The sequence below is a fragment of the Choloepus didactylus genome, chromosome 8 (genome assembly GCF_015220235.1).
Source record: "Choloepus didactylus isolate mChoDid1 chromosome 8, mChoDid1.pri, whole genome shotgun sequence".
NCBI lineage: Eukaryota > Metazoa > Chordata > Mammalia > Pilosa > Megalonychidae > Choloepus > Choloepus didactylus.
The window spans coordinates 26,427,268-26,450,363 of NC_051314.1; the positions used below are offsets into that span (position 1 = coordinate 26,427,268).

The following is a 23,096-nucleotide window of genomic DNA, read 5'->3' on the forward strand; positions in this document are numbered from 1 at the left end:
AATTATGGTGTGTGTGTGTGTGTGTATGATCATCTTAGTTTCTGGCTTTGTACAGTTACCAATCACAGAGATTTTAAATCAAGTACTCGGGAAACAGTAACTGAACTAATAAGTCTGATGGTACAGGGTGGGATGGGATGAGAGTGAACACATTGTGACTGGATCTTAAAAACTGAGAAGATGCTAGTCAGATAAGGAAAGGGAGATTCATGAGGGCTGAGAGAATAGTAAATGAAAAAGCTCAGAGTTCTGAAAGTGTTTGAAATATTTCCAGAATGACTGGCTGATGCATTAGGTATGAAGGAGAGAGTGTGGGGACATTAGGCTGGGCTGTGTGTTGTAGTCTGATCTAAAAAGGTCTTCTAGTAAGCAAAGGAACTAGGACTGTGTCTTGTGTCCTGTGGGCAGGGGAGGAGGTCCTTCAAGGATTTCTGAGTAGAGGACTGGGATGGGGCAGGGGTCCTGGGGAGGAGCAGCCCAGGCTGGGAGTCGATGCCGATTCTGACAGCCTCCCTCACTGTGTATTGAGAAGTGCCATCCTCCCCCACCAACATGTTGCCTGCCCTTTAGTCTCTGCCAGGTAAAATGCTCCTTAATCTTTACATGACTTTGAAGCCTTTTACATTAGTCACGGTTTTGTGTGACCTAATGGGAGCATCTGCATTTTATAAGTTTTCTCCTCACATCTATCTGAGTATAGTGGACAAGGAACCCTCATGATGGTATTTACTCTTTACGATGGCGTTTTTCAGTAAGCAAAGCAGATGTTCCCATTTTACAGAGAGATGCATTGAGGCCCCATGTGAGTAAATGATTTTTCTAAGATCCCATGCTAAATTTTGTGTCCTTAGACTCTTAATCCAGTGCTCACTTGTGCCTGGAGATAGAGGTCCAACAAATGTCGGAATTCCAGGCTCTTTCATAGAGACAAAAGGAGAGGTATTTTGTGGGTAGACTGCCTTTTACAATATAAGCAATTTATGTTTATTTTGTTTCTAATTCAAATAATTAAACTCCTTATAGTGAACTTGGAAATACAGAAAAGCATGATGAAAATGAAGATCACCTTATTTTTATTTTTCTCTCTGTACCATTCTGTTTTTGAAATTTTTACAATGAGAAAGTATTTTATCAACAGAAACAAAGTGAATGCCCCTTTCCCTAGGATTTAAAACAGAAAAAATACCTGATTACCATTGTCTTCAGAAATAGTCAATATTAACATTTGATTTGCTTCCTTCCTCTCTTCCTCTCTCTCTCTCTCTATATATATATATGTATATACACAAGTATATTTTTGAATGCAGTGCCATAAATTGCTAACCAGTCCCCACTGGCAAGTAGGTGGGAGGTTGCCAGCTTTTCACTGTCACAATAAATCTGCATTAAAAAGCCTTGCCTGATCTTCATGTGAAACTCCAATTGCTTCCTTGAATCTTAGTTGTAAAATTACTGAGTGTAAGGATAGAAATTGTATTTAAGGTTCCTAACATATATTACTCAAATATCCCCCACCCCCGAAATAAAATAAAATAAAGGTAAAATTGCAGGGTTTTGATCTCCCTTCCATCTTCCTCTGTGTGGAGCAGCCAATCCCTGCAGACCCCTGGGGTGGCAAACGCTGCTCCAAGTAAAGCTCTGTCTGTATCCCCTTTGGAGGTGTCTGTCTGGGACAGCTGTCAGCCCTGTAAGCAAAGCATCTCCAAATATGTCATTTCTCAGCAAAGCTGAGTGGCCCCTGGTACCCAGTCCAGGGGGTTTGTCCATCAGGGTGTTTTCTCCTCCTTCCAGCCTCCTCTCCTCTGCCCCCACCCAACATTCCTGCAGTTGGCCTCCCTCCCTGCTCATTTGGGGCAGTGGGAGGGAGGCCAGCCTGGACACATTGACATTTCCTTCACAGTATCCTCCTGTCCCCTCAGAGGCAGGCAGGGCTGGCCTTAAAACTCTCTGGAATTCATTTTTCTTTACAAACCCAACCCACATCTTTGGCTCCCTGGCCTCTTGGTGTCATGATTTTATCATAAAAATTCAATTTATCAAGTACACAGTCCCCCCAAAGAGGAGGCTCCAGGCTCTCTCTGTCCCTGGATGGTTTCTCATCAGGTCCTGGGGACGTGGGCCAAGGGCAGAGCAGACCCACCAGGATGCTTCCCCACATACCACGGCTCTGATACACAAACTGCAAAAGGACACCAGCCCAAAGGGAGGCAGGGGTGTTCTTTCCAAAAGGACCCTCTGTTCTGCACTGTCCCCGTGCACTCAGCATGATGTCTTCTTCCACTGACCTCTGCCTTTGGCAGCATGTGCTGACATTTGACCCAATATCTCACATCAGGGCCTCCAAAAAGGCCTCACTGAGAAATGAGGCAAAGCAAGGATTGTTCTCGAAATAGAAGGCAAAGGGCGTCTGCCTTCCAGCTCTAGCTAAGTGGGAAAATGAAATAGGCGAGCTACACTGCACTCTCTCTGTCCAGCCTTCATTTCTTTGTTGCCCACCTCCTCACTACCTCCTTCCTTTCTTCTTTCTTCCTTCTATAAACATTAAGTAAGCTAGTGATATTCCTAGCTAACATTTCATGAATGTGGACAGGGTGCCAGGCACTGTGTTAAATGCTTTACATGAATTTTTAATTTAAACTTTTTAACAACCCTGCGAGGGTTGCACTCTCTGATTTTCAAACAAGAAATCTTAGGCACAGAGGGCTGTGCAGTCTCAAGTGTATATGGACCATTTCCCAGGCCATTAGAGGAAAAGGGGTTGAAATAATAAATAAAACATCACCCCTGACCTCCAGAGGCCTCCAGTAATAAGATAGAGGGAGATGGGGTGTCGTGTCTGCTCTTCCCAAAAGGATGCCAGAGGGGCCTGGGGTAGCAACTGTACACTTGGCAGGCCAAATCCAAGTGGTTTCTGTTTGATTCCCATTTTTAAGGTTGACTCCCCTTTCTCTGATCATTTTCTAGTGTCTGTGCTCCTGTCCACGTTGTTCCCTTCACCTGGAATGTTTTGCCGTATCATCCCAAGTTGGAAAATCTCTATTTGTCTTTTAAGACCCAACTCATAAATAACAACCTCCCTGAAGAGCTTCTCCCATCTCACCCCCGGCTAAGCTTTTCACACTGTTACTGTAGAGCTGTGGCCATGTCTCAGTGATGGTGTACATCACGTTGTGTTTTATATTTTAGGTGTAGAGTATTAAGTCCAAAATAAAGTCAATTCTTCATGACTTGTAAACTCACAGGAAGCACAAGATGTATATAAGTGAAAGAAATATACGTATTTCCCAAAATGTTCTCTATTAAAAAAATCCATGATCAAAGAGAAGAACACTATATTCCAGAACCCTTTTTTGAGCATATATAAGCCCCATTATATCATTAGAGGCTTTGGAAAGTCCTACAAAAATGAAACCCATTCAACAATGTGCTTCTCAAACTTATTCACCCATGGAGCCTCTTTTTAATGGAATACCTAGCAACATTATTTGAAAAGGTAGCATTCCATGGAACACAGTTTGGATACCACTTAGTTAAGTCATAACTCAAAATAGCACATAATTAGATGCCAGATTTAATGAGCCATATAGATTCTGCTACCAGTTCCTGGGAAGGAGAGGTCACTGTGTACTAGAACGGTTAGGGAGGGCTTTCTGCAACATGGAGATCTAGATCGATTCCTCTAGCTACCAGGGTAGGTTAACTGCTTATCAAACAACCCCTAATCTCCATGGCTTAACCCAATAAAATTTGACTTCCAGTGTGGGTCAGTTGGGAAACTGTTCCACACAGTCTTTCAGGTAGCAGTGCTGTTTCTCACTCCATCCTCCTCCAAATCCTTACAGACTGCTGCATTCTTCCAGCACATGGATAAAGAGAGTGAGAATTGCCCCAGGGAGGTTTTCATAGGTCAAACCTACAGGTCTACTCACATCCTTGCACTCAAGTTCCATCTGTCAGAGCTCAGTCACGTGGCCGCTACTAGCGGCAAAGGAGATTAGAGGATGTAGCTTAGCCAGGTGTCCTGGAAGAGGAGGAGAGGGCAGGTCTTGGGGAACACCAGCAGCCTCTGCCTCACCTGCCCTAACCCTGGAGCTTGCTCTTTTAGTTTAACTGGCCCTGGTGTCTGGGACCAAGCTGAAGAGCTATACTGGGAGGCCTTTCTGTTAGGGAAAGTATCAGCCTGCACAACAGCCCTTCAGTGTTCATTTCCATTTCTTGATCCAGGTCTCCACCTGCTTTTCCATCTTTCAAGGTGTGGATATTGAGTTTCCCAGCTGTCTTGTCTTGCCGGAGCTCCTATGACAAATACCACATACTGGTCAGCTTAACAACAGGGATTTATTGGCTCATAGTTTAGGAGGCTAGAAGTCGAAATCAGCAAGGCCATGGTTCTCCCCAAAGTCTGTAGCATTCTGGTGCTGGCTTGCCACAAGCCTTGGGGTTTCTTAGCTTGCATATCTGCCCCCCATCACATGGCAAACTCTCTCTCATTGTGTCTGTTCCTCTGGTTTCCTCCAACTTCCAGCCTCTTCCTGTGGCTTTCTCTGACCACATCCAATTACCTTCTCTTTATAAGACCTGCATCAAGCCTTGTGGATTAAGGCCCAGCATAATTCAATTTGACCTCTTTTCTAAATAGGATCTTCAAAAATCCTAGTCACAAATGAGTCCACACCTTAACTAATTATATCTTCAAAGGTCTTAGTTACAAATGGGTTTACACTCACAGAAATATGGATTAAGACTTGAACATGACTCAATCACCAACACCTACTTTCCATCATATTCTTCATGAACAGGGCTATATTTTCCAAACCTCTCTCCTTTCCTCTTCCTTTCTCCCACTCAAACTTCTCAACCTCTGTGCCCTGCTGGAGACTTTTCTAAGGGTCCATCTCTTGAGTCATCAAATACTTGTTCCATTTCTACCAAGTCACTCTGACAAAGCATAATTTTCAAAACATTAAAAAGGCAACTATCATACAGATATATAGGGAACACTTATCAAGCATCCATTTGACTCATTAATGAGAGCACCAAGAAGATACAAAAGACCAAAGTATATATAGTCAGTGAAAGATGGAATGCTGGATAAGATTCAAAGATGAATTCACAAATGATTAATGTCCTACAAGGCAATAAAACCATAACCAGGCAGAAATCACTTGCAACTTAACCAGAAAAAATCTTTTGCAACTAATTTATCTTCTAAAAATCAGGATCTAGCTTTTCAGAGTCTGGGCCTTAATAAGTAGTACATTATACATTAAATAAATATAACTCCCCCTAGACCATCCAGGGAGCTTGCTAGACAATGATCCAATATGACTTTGAAAAGGTACATGGTAAATTTTTGCCCCTTTTCACGTTTCAGATAATTTTCTTAACAGCTCTTACTCAGGGATGTGCTAGGGAAGCAAGACAAACAGGTCCTGAATTTAACAATTATTAACAAGGGTAATGACTGTCTGAAAGGAGACACACCCTGGTTGCTGAGGGAGCATGTCATAGTGGGAAACCAATACAGTTTGGAAAATCAAGGAAGGTTCTAAATGTGCACTTCAAACTAAAACCAAAAGAACTGGTAGGAGATAATCAGCCTAAGATAGTGTGGAAGAGCATTTCAATCCGAGGCAAGAGCACGTGTGAAGGCCTTCAGATGTGGAAATGAGCATGGTGTGTTTAAGGAATTATGGTGAGGCCAGTGTTATTTGCAGCATAGGATGAGGGCAACAGTGGCTCAGCAGAGAGTAGGAAATGTCAGCAAAGGCCAGATCACATACAGCCTTTTAGACTGAATTACGGATTTTGGACTTAAAGGTAAGGAGAAGCCACTGAAGATTTTTAAAGAGTGGAGTGACCTTCCCAGGTCTGCATTTTATAAGCCCACTTTGGCTTCAGTGGAGGAAGAAGAGGAGACAGAAAAGGACCACTTAGAAAATAGTTATAGTATTCCAGGCAAGAGATGACGGAGGCCTGATTTAAGGTGTTAGGTATAAGAATAAAATAAAAGGATAGACTCAATATATTTAGAAGGTAGAATAGTCAGAAATTGATTATTGGATGTGAAGGAAGAGGTGAGGGGAGAAGTAAAACAATGACTCCAGGTATCCGAATCCATTCAGAACAGGCTTCTTGGTCTTTCTAGTGATCATGGCCAGCAACTCAGAGTGGACAGAGGGGGGAGCATTTGTCAGCAAATTTCTGCTTCCCATTACATGGTGATGTTTTCTCCTTTCTAGCTCCTCTTCCAGGCTCTGCTGAGTTTGAGCTTTTCCCTGTGGCCTTCTCTAACTCTGGCTTTCAGTTTCTTCTCTTTATAAGGCCTCTAGTAATATGGAATCAAACCCACCCTCATTCAGTTGGGCCATATCTTAATTAAAATGATGTCTTCAAGAGGTCCTATTTACAGTGAGTTCATACCCACAGGAATGTGGATTAAAATTAAAAACATGTCTAAATTGGAGTACATAACTTAATCTACCACAATGCTCTCCCTGCATTACCTAAGCCAATTTTCACAACACTGTGAAATGAGATCTACTAACAGCCTCTTGATGAGTCTCTAAGAGATTAATTGATGACATCCCAGGCTATGCTTCTACTGAATGAATGGGTCAGAATTCCAATGAAGTCCTGTCTGATTCTAAAACCCAGGTTCTTCTCCTCAAGAGTCTTAAGATGGCATTTCTGATGTTTAACCTCAACCACGATTATCAAGAAATGATTGAATAAATGTCTCAGTCTAGAAGAATATTCAGAACACTTTTCCATATACAGGTAGTTACCCTCTCCCCAAATCTTCCACAGAAATAAAAATCACACCCCTCAACACCCCAACTATTGTCCAAATAATGAAGCTTTTCTGCAATTAAGGAAAGTGCATGTAGACTTAAGTAACGTTATAACTTTGCATCCTGCAGAAATCTCCACACTTTCTCCCATCCACTCCACTCCCCAGCCCCCCAACTCCTTCACCAACAGTATATTTTCCTGTCAAAACATACTTGGTTACATGTGGTGCAACCAAAATTGCTGCTATTAGTTTAATTGAGACAGAGTGATTACAAATAAATTACATGCAGTGCTACCAAAATTGCTGCTATTAGTCTAAATTGAGACGGGATAATTAGTCATTCACCAACTGTAGCTTAATTCAAAATGCTTTCTGCATGTCCACAGACACTCTGTCTGTGGTCTTCCAGCAGCCCAAAGGATGGGAGGCCAGATCCCCGACACTGTACTTCAAGGCCACAGCTCTCTTTGGCTCCTGGTAACTGGGAGAGCAGAAGTCCTTGCAGTCTGGTTTGTGGGTTATCCTTGTAGGCTAGTAGTGAACTTATTAGAAACTTAGAGCCTGAAAGGACCATGGTTAGGAGCCTTTCTGTATGGAAAACCTTTGTAATATATTATGCATATGTGTGTCCCTGCATGTCAATATGTCACTCTTCTGCTGCCTCCAAATGATTTGACAGATTTTTCACAGTAAAAAAACAAAAAAAAAAATATACATAGTGTAAAAGAGTAAAACAATCAACCATTTTTTCTACTACCTAGAGATAATTCGTTATACTTTCATGTGTTTCTTTTCTGTCGTCTCATGTATACATGTGTGTGTATGTGTGTGTGTGTATTCCCACTGACATAGTTGATAACCCCAGTGGATATACAATTTTGCGTTAAGCTTTTTTTCACCAATGGAAAAATCTTTAAACCACCTAGAAAAGACATAGTAAAAATAAAAGATAAAGAGCCAAATGGAGAAGTGAAATTTTCATGGGCATCCCATATCTGGAAGCAGGATAAGAAGTAAAAATCCACTGATTAAGAGGAATTATTGTTTTTTTTTTTCTTCCTTGGTTTCCTGCCTCCACCATCAAACCTCAACTCTGCAGGATCAGAAAACCCAAATGAAGGTGCAGTTAAGGCCCCTTGGGCAAATGACCTTATGGGCTTCACTTTCCTTATTTCTAAATTAAAATACCAAAGTAAATATTCTCCAAGGGGCCTTACAGGTGCGAAAGGCTACATTTTATACTTATGAACTGGAGGACAACTATAACAATCAAACCTTAACTACTGACAAACATTAAGGTTATTTTTGAGTCCTAAGTACGGAGAGATGTTCAAATAAGCGTTCATGGTTTAGCCCAGTAGACAAGTTCCTGAAAAGGTGTGTTAGTGCTGCTTGGAAATCAAGCCGTATTTGCCCACTTTCCTTACTGCCCCATCCCAAAGGGACTTTGGGGCCCAGCAGTTGTCAGTTCTCAGATTCCTAGGTTATCCTACCTGTATGTAATGATTCAAAGCCATTCAATGTTCTAGGAAGAACAATAGTGCTACACTTTATAATTACCATGTCATGAAATATTTTCTAAACTGAAATATCACTTAATTTGTCTTGGATTTAATTTTGGAATTTAAAAAAGTATATGGAAACTTTACTTTCCCAGTTTGCAAATTTGTATTCTCTGTTTCTCAAAATATATCTTAGGAAATTAACTTCTCTCTCCCTCCCACCCCCCTCCATCTCTCCTTTTCTTTCTTCCTCCTTCAACAAGTGTCTGTAGTTCTTTCTGTATGCCAGACTCTCTGCTACGGATTCTCAGAGGAATTAAATTATATACATTGACCCCTGATTCTTTGGAATCACTGGTAGACCCTGATTTTAAAAACAGAAACCAACCAACCAACCAATCAAATAAACAGAAAAGCAGTATCTGAAAATGAGGGAGTACTTAACTTAAGAAAAAAAAAAAAAAACTTCTTTAAATATTGAACTCCATAATACAAGCCTTTATTTCCGAATCATTAACAATTTGGTTTGGAGGGGTGATGGGTAGAGAAATTGCAAGCTAAAATGATAGATGCCGTGGCTTGTTGGGAAATGTTTAGAGGGAACGAACTGAAGTTCTGTAGTGATACAGCAGTTTCTTGTCATACCAAAATTTTGGATTACAATTAACATTTTAGGAGAATGTCCTTTTTATCAGTTGGGATCACCATCAACTCAGGGATGTACCTCTCCAACACTGAAAGACACACTTATCTATTTTCACTCCCAAACGTGCAGCTTAAGAATTGTTGGAAGAAAGGTTGTCTGCAAATCAGCCTCAGAGGAGAAAGGATTATCTCCTCTATTTTTGTGTACTGAGCCAGATTTCTCAGTTAGTGGAGCCCCTGCCAAGATGTACAGATTGACAATTATAGAGGTGTAGCAAAGCAAGCATGGGAGGGTCCCACCTTAGCTGTGACTTGACTTCTCTGAGTCACTGTTTATTCTCCTGGTAAAAAATTAAAAAAGGGGCGAGGTGCGGTCATGGGACTTGCCCTTATGAAGCTCATTACCGCAAAGGAGAGTCTAAACTTGCATATAATTGTGCCTAAGAGTCTCCCTCTGAGTACCTCTTTGTTGCTCAGATGTGGCCCTCTCTCTCTCTAACTGAGCCATCTTGACAGGTGAACTTGCTGCCCTCCCCCCTATGTGGGACCGGACTCCCAGGGGTGTAAATCTCCCTGGCAATACAGAATATGACTCCTGGGGATGAATGTGGACCTGGCATCATGGGACTGAGAGTATCTTCTTGACCAAAAGGGGGATGCAAAATGAGACGAAATAGTTTCAGTGGCTGAGAGATTTCAAATGGAGTCGAGAGGTCACTCTGGTGGACATTCTTACACACTATATAGATAACACTTCTTAGGTTTTAATGTATTGGAATAGCTAGAAGTAAATACCTGAAACTACCAAACTCCAACCCAGCAGTCTGGACTCCTGAAGACAATTATATAATAATGTAGATTACAAGGGGTGACAGTGTGATTGTGAAGACCTTGTGGATCACACCCCCTTTATCTAGTGTATGGATGAGTAGAAAAATGGAGATAAAAACTAAAAGACAAATGGGGTGGGATAGGGGGATGATTTGGGTGTTCTTTTTTCACTTTTATTTTTTATTCTTGTTCTGGTTCTTTCTGATGTAAGGACAATGTTCAGAGATAGATTGTGGTGATGAATGCCTAACTATGTTATCATACTGTGGACAGTGGATTGTATATCATGGATGATTGTATGGTGTGTGAATGTATTTCAATAAAACTGAATTTAATAAAAAAAATTAAATTAAAATTTAAAAAAAAAAAAGGGGGTGAGGTGGGGAATGGGGAGATAATCGTACTGGTTTGCTTTACTAGTTTGCTGTGAGATTTATGAAAAAATAAATTTCCAGCACAGGCTCCCACAGAGCAGGCATGGAATCAATGGTATTTTTAAAAAATGCAATTAGCTGTAGGCATATACCTATTTGTCTGTATACACACACATACACACACATGCACACACACCAAAGAGAACTGACATTGAAAAAGTTAGGAGACAGTGTTAAATACATACTATTCATCAGAAATTTAATGTGTATTGTATACCTTTATCATAGGTATATGTCCTACGAACTTCCTAATTTAGCATGCTTATACTTTAGACTTCTTTTACTGTTTGTTTTTATTAACTTTTTTTATCAAAAAAAAAAAATTTCCAAACAAAACAAAGCAAAGGAATAGGAAAAACAAATATCCTGAAATAATTTCATTGCTTCCAATATGCTTCCAGTATGTTAGACTTCTTACTTGGGAACCCGTGGCAGGGAGACTTACTTTGACTTGAAGGTATTGCAAGTTATGTGTCACTCTTAATATCTGATGGGAGAGCTCAAATTAAGTTAAACTGAGACTATTTTCAGAGTGTAGTCAGGGGAAGGAGAGATGCATGTTCAGGTCTCAAAAACCCCCAGTGAGGGCATTCATAGGTATACCATGCCTCTCCTTCCAAAACTCAAGTGTCTCTTTTCTCCTAGGGTTTTAAAGATCCTGTGTACCGAGCAAGGCGAAAACAGTTTGCTGACATTGCCTACAACTACCGACAGTAAGTCTGCCCTGCTTGTTGGGGAAGAGAGAAGACTCCACCCTTAGTCTCCTACTCCCTTGCCCAGGGTTGGAAAAGACTTGTATGGAAAATTCTGCCGTGTGTGTGTGTGTGTGTGTGTGTGTGTGTGTGTGTGTGTGTGTGTGTGTGTGTGTGTGTGTGTGTGTGTGTTTCAACCCTCCCTTTAATAACACTTCTTTTTCTAATTGCCTGTAGACAATATAGAATTTCTCACTGCTCTGGGGCCAGGCTCTCTCCCAAGCTTTGTTGTCTTGTTATCCTGTGGGGTCTGAAGCAAATACAAAAGGCCTCAGTCCTGAATAAAACAGGCCCTGGCATTCTCCACATGAAACAGGGAAGAAGGCTGAAGAGAATCATTTACATTAAAGAAGGAGTTGGCTGCTTTACTGAAATAATGAATCATTTGAGGTTTCAGGCGAGCCTAGCTTCAGCATTCTACTTTATCCGGTCTGACCCAGCTGTGAAGGGCAATTTTAGGATTGGGTTTGCGTTTTTTTCTGTTTTGAATACTATGCTCCTCCTCTACCCTATTTCAGCCAAAAGAAAATGCAAATAGCAAACATTTGAGAGGAGGCCTGTTGTGCTGGTTTGAGTAGGAGGAACTAGAGAAATACACGGGGAATTAAGGTTTGGGACGGAGAACCATTCCTGGGTGAAAAGACATGCAAAAGAAGAAACAGGTGTTAAAAGTTGACCAGAACACTGAAGTAATAGTACTTTAAATTAACAGCTTTGATTTAATATCGGGGAGCAAAAGAAACGATGGAACTTTGTATACTGCATACATAGTTGCCTTCAAAATGAAAAGAACCTCAGATAAAATGATAGCATTTCCTTTTCTGAGTATTCCTGGGGGTGGATGGATCCAGAACTTTGTTGACCTTGGTCAAAAACTGTAAGGCCCCTCTGGGTCTTGACTTGTGTTGTGCAAGAATCAAAGAACATGGTGACTTCTCTCTCCACTGTCCCCACCTTTGCCCCATATGTTTAGGTGAAACCATCGAATCAAGTACAGGCAAGAGTTTTTCTTCAGATAATCAGTACTAATAATAGGTCATATTTATTATCTGCTTGCTGTGAATCTGGGGTTTTGCTAAATACTTAGTTTATATTATTCATCTAGTCTTGCTCCCCATTTCTCAGATGGGGAAACTAAAACTTCAAAAAGTTAAAGAACTTGTCAAGGTCAAGTGGCATAATCAGGTTCTGAACCCAGATTTGTATAACTCCAAACTCATTCTGAACTACCTCCCTGAGTTTGTGGAGACTCTCTCTCAGGGTGAGGAGACAATAGTTCTCTATATAATCAAAGAGGGGCTGTTTAGGAGGTATATTCACTCACATCCTAGCTGTTGGAATTTGAGAGCAGAAACTGACCTTCCTCACTGATCTTTCTTAGTACAATTCCCAGGCATTGTACTAAGACTCCTTTTGATAAAAATGTAAAACCTGATGAAAAGGAGGTTAAGCTAAGTAGAAGTTATTTCATACCTCACAATCCTGGATGTAACCCAAATAAGTTAAATTGATTGTTGAAAACTGTCCATAGACGATTGGGTTCTTGGAGGAATGTTAGAGACCTTCTTCTTGATTTCCCATTTTTTATAAATGAATCCAGATGGTTAAGCGATGTGCCCAAGGTCATGTGGCTAATTAGGGGCTGAACTTGTCAAATTCAAAGCCTATTTCAGACCTGATTTTACCTCATTTCTTTTAAGCTTTTGATGCTATTTATCTTCTCTTCCTTCTTTGAGATATTCTCTTACCTCAGTTGCTGGCATTCTACTTTCTACCTTTCTGAATGCTTCTTCTCAGTCTCCATTGGCCTCTTCCTCCCACCTCAGAAATTGCCGTGTCTTTCAGGATTCAGCTTTGGCCGTCTTCCTTGGCTTCAGCCACTGTCCAGCCAATAGCTTCCACATTTGGATCTCTAGCTTTGGCCTCTATCCTGAGTGCCACATGAATGTTTAACCCTGCATATCCCACAACCCCTTCCAACTCAGGCTATTTAAAATGAACTCTTTGGTCACATTATTTATATGCTTAAAACCTTCCATTGGGCTCCAGCTCTTCAGTGGTTCTTAACTGTTGGTGAACTCATGGATCTTCTCGAAAATCTATTTAAAACTGTGGGGCCTTCTTCCCCACCAAAAAAAAAAAAAAAAAAAGGTGATACAGACAAATAAATGCACAATAATACCTAACATGGTATTGAATGTATACTATGTCCCAGGCATTGTACTAAGACGTCTTTCCTTGTATTTTTATATTTATTACATTTGTCTCATTTATTCCTAAAATAACATTATGATGTTGTTAACTCTTCTTGATGCCATTTGATAGATGAAGAAATAGAAACTCAGAAGTAACTTTCCCAAGTTCACACAGTCAGAACATGGTAGAACCAGACTTTGGACTGCACAGTCTGATTCAATGTATCATGCAATACTATCATCTTTCATATACTATCTTTCATATACTATCTTTCATATACTATCATCTTTCATATACTTTCATATACTTTCATTTTTCAATACTTTTGCAATACTTTTCATCTTTCATATACTTTCATATACTTTCATGGGCTTTGCGGATGCCCCTTCATCCACACTTTGGAGAGTGTCATAAAATACACTCTCCAAAGTAAAACTTAAGAAGCCGTTTGCTATCTGACTTCTGCCAACATCTCTAATATCATCTTCCAGCACTTATCCAATCCATTCTAGCCAACTGAACTGGTCAGACTGTACCAGGTGCACAGTCTCTACCAGGTGCACCGAACCCCTCACTCTCCTTCTATGCCCCAGAGTACTCGGCTCACTCCTCAGGAATCATAGTTACTTATGACTTGTCTGCTTCCTCTGCAAGCCATAAACTCCCTTCTTACAACTTTATCTATTTCCCTAGGGTTTGTTACAGTGCCTGGCACCGAACTGAATACTTACCAGATTGAACGTTGAATCAAGTACAAGAGAATTACAGGGTTATAAAGGAACTTAGTATCCATATAGTCCTTGAGGTTTTTCACTTGGGTTGAATGTGGGATTTTCAATCAAATTACAAATATTGGTGATTGTGCTATCAAGGGAAAAAGAGCTGTATCAAGGAATTAGGAAATCTGGATTTTAGGTATGGCTTTGCTACTACATTACGTATCTCAGTTTTCTTCTCTATGAGGTGATGCCTTCTAATTGGGTAATCTCTAATCCCCTCTTTTTTTCCAGTACTAACATTGTATAATTCAAAATAAGTAATTACCATCTGCCAAGCATTATGCTAGATTTTAGTGTCTAAAAGGTATATTTAAATTTTTTTTTTTTTTTTTTTTTTTTTGGTTTTGTAAGGAGAGAGGAAGGAAGGAATGAAATCTAGGGCCAAGAGATATGTAATGGTGAAAGAGTAGGGAGAAAGGGAAGATCGATGATCCAGAATAGAGCAAGGATGGGGTCATACTTCCAAGCTTCTGAATTGTAAAGAATCGTTCAACCCTGCTCCCAAGTTGGTGTCTCTGAATTATACCAATGAAACAAAAGATCCATTTTGAACCTCAATAACCAATAGGGATCAAAACTCACTGAACAGAAAATTTTATTTCATTCCCATACTTTTTCTCTCCCTTTATTGAATTCCATGTGTTTGGGGGATCAGAACAAAGTACATTCTTTAGGGAATGTGCATTATTGCTTTCATCTTAATCCCAAAACACTTTCAGCCAAAGATGTAGTTAAGAGAAAACAGAAACTCTAGTGACAAGATTCTGGTCAGAATCCTTTTAACCTTTGCCTAGACCAACCAACGAACACCGTAGACCAGCAGTTCTTGATAATCAAGCACCTGTCACAGTCTGACATGTAGCAGGGGAATGAGAAGGGACAGCCTCTGCAAAGGCATCAAAGGTGATTGGTCTCCTTGCTTCAGCTTTAACATCCAAATGACTTTGACCATCAGTGAGCTTCCATGTGTTGGAGGCGGAGGCAGATGCCAATGGAGAAAGATGCCAGTTAAAGACATCCAGTGTCCTTCATCTGAGTCCCCCACCAGTTATTCCACTGGCCATCTGATAGTGGCAGGTCTTCATCCCCTTAGATCAAGTCATTGAGACCTTGTGGTTTGGGGTCCTCAAGAATCCTGACTACTAATGTTGTAATCATATCACTTTGGGTTGATTTCACCTTTAGGGCTCTCTCTGGCTACTCACTATGGTCACACAGACATTGAAGTTTCAAAAACAACTTTGAAATGCAATACTTTAATAATTTTAATATTCTAATAACTTTGAAATACAATGTCATGCTTATAGACACTAAGCCCTTATTTATAGACTCAGAGAAAGGGACAACCTGCTGCTCCTTGCCCCTGTGCAGAGTTTCTGGTCTCTGTTTATGGCTAAATGTTGGCACATGCTCCAGCCTTTGCTCTCCTTTGAGTGGGTGAGGAGGAACATGGATTCTGGGCCCAAGTGTCCTGCTGGCTTCAATCCTGTAGACGCTTGTTCACACAACTGAGGACTCAAACTCAGTGGCCCTCAGGGAGAAACTATAAGACAAAAATCAATTATTTTAAAGAGTAACAAAAAATAGCTAGAGCATGCCCAAAGCCCTCTCCCAGCAATATCCCAACTGGACATCAAAAGAGTGTAAGTCAACTGTTGAAAAACTAGAGAAGCCATCCCCATCCTTGAATCAGAAAACTGAACTCTCTTTCTAACAGCTGCAAAATATGATGCCTGCATTGTTGCATCAAATAACAATACTGCTACTACTAATAATGAACTATATCAAAACTAGCATGTCAGACAGCACCTTCCTATTAATTGTTCCACACAGGGACCAGACTCCCTGCTTATGTATCATAGAATCACAGGATATTGATCAGTTGATAAAAATGTGTCTGCTATGTGCTGGAATCTGTGCCAACTGCTGGAGACTAGTGCGATGAGCAAGACAGGTCTACGTGCCCTTTGGGAAATATTGGGGAAGACATGTAATGACAAAAGTTATGATAATTATCATTGGTGCTACCAAAACCAAAACATGGGTGTCATGAGACCATATAATTAGGAGCTTTACTGTTGTCTGGGGGGTGGGGGTGGGGGTTTCAGGAAGACTTCCTAGAGGAGGAAGTGAAGTTTAGGCTGAGAAGTGAAGGTTGAGCAGGAGTTTGTCAGCCAAAGAGAATGAAGGTAGTGAGTAGGAGGGTGAGTCTTGTTAGCTATGGGGATTTTGTTTTGAGATGTGCATGTTTGGGGCCAGAGCTGAATTCCTCTGGAACATAGGAAAGAAGCTAAATCCTGCCCACCACTAGCTACCCGTATTCTGTGCCCATCCACCGTACAGTGCTCCAGCTCTCCTCCCTAAGAATGTTGAACAAAGTTTTAAAACATCAATTCGAAAAAGTACTGCCACACTAGTATTGTGTTCTGGAACACCAACTTATTTTGCTTGGTAATAATTAATATGTATGAGACTTGGAGTAAAATAAGACTGGAAAGGGAAGGCTATGTCAGCTATTGGAGTACCATGATTGCCATGCTTGATTGGTGGAACAATTCAGAAATAACATGATCTATTTAAAAGATTTTTTTGGTGGGGAGGATCCTAAGTGAGAAAGAGAAATCTTTTTATTTCAGGGCAAATTGGTAGTCCTCCTAAAATATCTTAGTTTATTTTACTTTATGAGATCATGGCCCAGTAAACATGATTGACCAATTTCTTTAAAGGCTGAGGATGTCATAAAACATCAGGTCTCTTGGTGGAAGTAGAAAGTGGAAAAATATGTCCTAAGTAAACAGATGTGCATGTGTGTACATCCCAGAATAAGCTTGTTTTCTCAGAATTTCCCCTATTATCTTAAAAGGGTCAGAAAATTCATTTATTGAATATTTACTATATCTGGGCACTATGATAGACACTTCACACATTGCTTATTTGATCATGTTTTTAATATTGCAGGTTATGTTTGATCAATCATATTTTTTTTTTTTTTTTTTTTTTTTTAAAAAGGCTTGTCCAAAGTCTCACATAGCTTGGAAGCTGCTAAGTTGGAATTCAGACTCTCCTACCTTTTCCCAGGAAAGCAGGACCCCTGGGTTGGGATGAGTTGCCCCAGGAGGTGGGTAAGAGGTAAAGGGCTGTCACTTCCCCCAGCTGCAGAGACTGGTGCTGTCTGGGTAAACTACAGAAAAACTGAGTCAGAACCTCCAACAGGAGTGTCCAGGCTCAAATGAAGAATCCATTGTGAAGCAGTGAGACCTCACCTTTTCGGGTCTTTATTCCAATTTCATCTTAGCCAGAACATCTCCAACACCCTATGCAACATTACAATACTACGCCCTCTGAAACTCCTGATACCTTTGCTCCTTTTTCACCATAGCATGTATCACCATCTAAGATAATTGTATTGATTTCTGTCTCCCCCCAGGGTAGGGATTTTTCACACTATTGAGCAGTGTGGGTGCTCAATAAATATTTGTTGAATGAATGAATGAATGAACCCAAGAGTCCATATGTGAATGAAGATTCAGAGTGATAGGTGGGAGGCAGAATCAGGAATTGAGTCTAGAACCATCTAGAAGGCAGCTGCAGCAACTTTTGATTATATTACTGAGGTGGCAGTTTGGGTTTAAAGATTTATCTTGGAATAGACTAAATGCATCATAGGAGTTTGTGTCTTCAGCTACAAGTCACCTCAAACAAGAAGGTAGTCTTTATTGGCTCCAACAAAGGAAAAGTTTAAGGGGGTTAGTCTAGGCACAGGTGGATCTGGGACTCAATGTCTCATTCTCTCCCTCTCTGCCTCTGGTGTCTTCCGTATTGGCCTTGCTCTTAGGCATTGGCTCCATCTCTCTTGAATATGAACTCTAGCACCTCCAGGCTGATGCATCAACTCAATTAGAGGTTCTGTCTCTTTCCGACACAGTCAACAGAAGTTCTGTAACTGAGTCTTACTGGCTCTGAATGGGACATGAGCCCATCTCTCAGCCAATTATTGCAGCCAGGGGAATGAGACATTCTAACTGGCCCACCCTGGTCACATGCCCATCTCTGAAGGCAGAAGCAGAGTCTCCTATCGTTTGAACCACATAACTGAGAGGGGCGGAGGGGTCCTTTAGCAGAAGAATCAGGGATAGATGATGGGCCCTGGAATAGCAAATGTCATCGGGGGTCACCTCCATCCCCAGGATGTTACCACCTCTTGGGAGTTTGTTGCAGAAATCACAGATACTCTGCTTTTTAAATGAGAGTCCATTATAATGATAATTACCAATTATTCAATTGTTGTTATTAGTCAGTACCAATGTTGGGTACTTTATACATAGTATTTCACTTAATTCTTCCTCCATACCCTATGACTAGTTTTTTTTTATTAACTTTATGTTACAGCTGCAGAGACTGAGGCCCAGAGAGAGCAATTTATTAAATTGCCTGAGGCCACACAGCTAGGAAATGGCAGAACCAAGTATTGAACCTGTTTCTTTCTGTTTCCAAAGTCTGTTCTTTTTCATCAGCAATCAGCCTTGAAATAATGGTGCATACTGAGACATGAACTTAGCCGATGTTTTCTTCACAGTCCCTGCTGGCCATCACGGGACCCTCTGAGATATCTTGTTTTCAATTCTTCAGCAAAACTCTGTCTTTTTCTCCTAATCCATGCCTACCTTTATCTAGAAAATATCAGTGACTGCTTTTATGTGCTTGGATGAGTTACAGCTCTGAAAGGGCAGGCAGGACCTAGTTTGGAGCTTGGTGATGATTCATAATTTGAAGGTAAACAGGCCTGCCTTGTCCCAGACATTGTGTACCCTGTTATGGAAATAGGCCTGAATCCCAAGGAATGATCACTGGTCTTTGAAGTCAGGATTTGTTTGGATTTCATTTGTTTTTGCTGTTCAGAACGGAGGTCATTCTTAGGTAGTTTTCACAAGGATCTTTCACACTAATGAGTCTCAAACTATAGAGTGCATCAGAATCACCTGGAGAGCTTATCAGAATCCAGATGCCTGGGTCCTTCCCTCACCTATCCACTTTGGGTCTATGTGTCAGGTTCTGCCATTTGTACTTTAACAAGCCCACTATAGTTGTGATGTCATAGCAGAAGATGCTGGGTAAATGTATCTGATATCTAATATGCAGCTAAATACCTTTGTGACTTCCCAGGGGCAAAGATATTGAATCCAGCAAGTAAATGCACCACTAAGCAAAGGGTCTCAAACTTGTGGCCCCCATTTTAAATCCAGCTTAGCCCATAGGCATAATTGCTTTGGTTAACGTAACATAATACTCTTTGTTGCTTTAATTGAACTCGGAAATCTTTGTTTAAAAAGAGGGTGCATTCTTTAGTTCATCTCAGCCGCCTCCTTGCCTTACACCTGCTATTTTATACATTTATGTTACCTGCCTGGCTTCTGAAGGTAAGTGAATTTCCACCCTGGGTAAAGAGTTGGAAAGGTAGGAGAGAAGAAAGACTAAGTGATTTCCCAAAGTGACACAGCAAATCCTCAGTGTAGCTGCTGAGATGAAAGTTTATATTGTTGCTTAAACCAAATCACTCTCTTGGTTGGGAAACAAGCATGAATGTTTCCTATATTGAGAAGTGGAATTTTCCTCTGTAAAACAGCTTTTTCAACTCGCTGTAGTGGGGGGGGTGCTCATAGACTCGGGACCCCCTCTCCCTCTGCTAACCTTTCCTGTGTCCTCTGCTCTGCACCTGCTGTGCTGGAGACACATGTTTTGTGTCTGTGTTCTAGTGGGCAGCCCATCCCTCAAGTGGAGTATACAGAGGAAGAGAAGAAAACATGGGGGACCGTGTTCAGGACCCTGAAGTCCTTATATAAAACCCATGCTTGCTATGAGCACAATCACATTTTCCCGCTTCTGGAAAAGTACTGTGGCTTCTGTGAAGATAGCATTCCCCAGCTGGAGACTGTTTCTCAATTTCTACAAAGTAAGTCCTTGTCAGGGCCAAAGGCCCAGCAGGAAGTGAGGGGAGAGGATGGGGGATAGCGGCAAGATAGAAGGGGGGAAGAAACGTCAAGTGAGAAGTGTACGTGTTCGTGGCGATGCGTGCATTTGATGCTCCCAGGAAAAACCGCATTTCTCTGCCATGCTCTGCCTTCCTATCACTCACCTGGCCTCCACCATTCATCCGTTGCCATTTGAGAAGACACATTGGGCCTCTTGAATTTTGTGGCTATACATGACCATAAAAAATATTTCCTTTCTTCATTAAAGCCCAGGCACCAGTCAGGGTTTTCTCCCCAAAGCTCCTGCTGTGTTATGAGATAGCAGCTGTGTGTGTGTATGTGTGTGTGTGTGTGTGTGTTAAGAAACATGTATTTATGAAGCAGTGCCTGGAGCTCTGAGCTCTGAGTCTTTTCTAGCTGGGTGAACCTGCCTCACTATAGTCACTTGTAAGATGGAGACTGTATCAGCCCTCTAGCCTATCTTAGAGGAAAATTGTGAGAATGAAATAAGACATTGCTCATGAAAGCCCCCAGCACAGTGCTGCAGATACAGTAGGTGCTCAGTGAATTTGGGGTGAATTGGAACCTGGGTAACTCCGTGGTAAATACATTATTTAGAGGCCTGGCATCTGGGCATTATTTCCAGTGAAGATAGGTGTTTTCTTTTCTATCAGGAGGGTGTTAATTCAGCAAAAACAAACCAAAACGAAATAATACTGATAAAAGCTATTCAGAGAATGTGATAGAGATGTGTGGCCAAAATGGACTCTCTGATATTTTACCCCTGAATGAGATAATCTTACCTGCCAATTCTTTGGCACGGTGCATAGTCCATTGCATGGCCGAGAGAAACCAGAATGCACTCCTCTATATGCAGGCATAGTTGGGAGAGAAGGAGCAACTCAGAAAGAGGTCAACTTGAAAATATTCATTTCCTCCTCCCAAATGCTCCAGTCAGAGAAGTCACTGCTTCTCACGGGGTGGATGGATGGTGTGATGTGCAGTAGAGAAGCTGAAAGTGCTCCTTCCATGGTTTTCCCTTCTGGGAAGGGCAGTGAAACTTCTATGCCAACTCTTAAAATACAAGAAGAAGGAAATAGGTGTTCTAGCCTAACAAACAATATTGAAAACTGAGTTAATTCAGTGCTTCCAGTGTGCTAGGCTCTGTGCTAAGTACTGTATATTCATTAGCTTTTTTGATTCTCAGAATAACCCTAAGAAGTATCTATCCCCATTTTGCAGATGAAAAAACTAAGGCTCAGAGAAGTGAAGAACTAGACCCAAGTTACCCAGCTAGAAAGTAGTAGAGCAGAGATTTGAAGCCAAGTCTACTTGGCATCAAATCCTTGCCCCCAGGTAGCTCGGTGCCCTGTTTCTCTGCCTCAAGGTCTTTCAGGACCCTCTGGTTTATTGTGATGGGCTTTGAATTTCCTTTCTCTTTTGTACTTCCCAGGTTGTACTGGTTTCCGCCTCCGACCTGTGGCTGGCCTGCTCTCCTCTCGGGATTTCTTGGGGGGCCTGGCCTTCCGAGTCTTCCACTGCACGCAGTACATCAGACATGGATCCAAGCCCATGTATACACCTGAACCGTGAGTACTGTCCCCCAGCAGCCAGTCTGCAGCCACATTGAGCATGGTCTCTCCCTGTGCCAGCTTGAAGTTTGGTTCATTGTAGGCTGGTCCACAGGGATAGTTGGCTGGGTTGTTTGACAACGGTACTAAGAGAGAAACTCATCCACTCTGGAGATTTTCTCTGTCAGAAGAGACTGGACTAATTGGAGATTTGAACTGGGGACTCAGAACCCTTCTCCCCCAAGCCTGGCAGTGGGAATGAGAGGTGACTTTCAAGTTCTGAAGGGATTGTAGATGTCAGCACTACAAAGTTCCAAATGACAACAGGAACAAGTGGTGGCCAAGCTATCTCAACACCTCCTGGATACATGTCTAGATAATTCTGATCTTTCTTTGCCTAGATTGTGTCTTAGCTGGAAGTGGACAATGACTGGCTACCATGCTTCTTACTTTTGTGTGTATCCACGTTCTTAGTTAGAACTCATGCAATTTATGCAAAAAAGTCAGCAGGATGTCAAAAATGATTTTTCTCTGTCTACCAAGTTCATTGCTACAAATCAGTGAAGACTTGTTCCTAATGGACCTGGCACATAAAGTGTTGAATAAATGTAGGTTTTCTTTCCTGACTGCTGCCTCTTTCCAGACAAAGAGAGGAGCAGCACTATTTTTTCCAATTTCCATCAGAAATGACTGAGCATATTGTATCTGCCTAGAGCTGTCAATACCAAGTAGAAGGCTGGAATGGAAAGTGCTCATGACTCACAAGTGTATGGGAGAATGCCCAGAGGAGTATTAGCTCTTCTGTCAGGCTCCCCACTGGGCACACTCCCCTGGCTGCTGTGTTCTGGCCTGTTCCTTACTTTCCTCCCCCTTCTTCCTTTTCTCTTAAACTTTACCTCATCTGACCCCAAACTCTGCACACAACTTATTCTTGAGAGTGAAGTCATAAGCTGAATGAGTTATGATCTTTCTTCCCACCCATTCCTTGTACAGAAAGAGTGAGTCTGGCTTGGCAAGTAGCCTTCTCTGACCTCCAGGCTTTCTGTCTTTCAGTGATATCTGCCATGAGCTCTTGGGACATGTGCCCTTGTTTTCAGACCGCAGCTTTGCCCAGTTTTCCCAGGTAAGGAAGAGATTGCTTTAGTCTAATGGTTACAGAGCTGGAGCCTGAATTGTTCAAATGAATTGAGGCCATGGAGGGACCCCAGTTCCCTCTGCAGGGTGGAAACCAGGTGAAATTCTATGGTGCCACTTGAGATGGGTGTGTGGTTCCATGGAGCAGGCTAAATAGCCATCCCAGGGATCCAGGGTGTGGTTGGTGATTCAGTCATCCTCTGAGTGTTATGTGTGCTGTTGTCCTACCAGGTGTAGTTCGAGAACTTTCATCCATGAAGCCCTCCCTGGTCCCCATACAGAAGTAACTTCACTTTCTTCCAGTTTCTCTTGATACTTTTCCCTTTCTCTTTTAAGACTTCTGCCCTTTCCCCCTTGTCAGACAGTCATGATTATATACCCTAATTATATGAGATAGTATTTGCCAAGAATCTGGCATCAATAGCCAGCCTTATAGTTGGCAAAAGTTAATGAGCCAAATATCTCATCACCATCATCAAAGCAACAG

At 41.5% G+C, this 23,096-nt stretch overlaps 1 protein-coding gene across 1 annotated transcript in view; it reads left to right on the plus strand.

The window, feature by feature from the left end:
* PAH (phenylalanine hydroxylase) overlaps positions 1 to 23,096 on the plus strand; it is a 99,931-nt gene that overhangs the window by 62,000 nt on the left and 14,835 nt on the right. The window contains exons 5-8 of the mRNA XM_037846112.1: positions 10,854 to 10,921; positions 19,689 to 19,885; positions 21,358 to 21,493; positions 22,529 to 22,598. Coding sequence (XP_037702040.1) covers positions 10,854 to 10,921; positions 19,689 to 19,885; positions 21,358 to 21,493; positions 22,529 to 22,598 — 471 coding nt within the window. The remainder of the gene's footprint in view (positions 1 to 10,853; positions 10,922 to 19,688; positions 19,886 to 21,357; positions 21,494 to 22,528; positions 22,599 to 23,096) is intronic.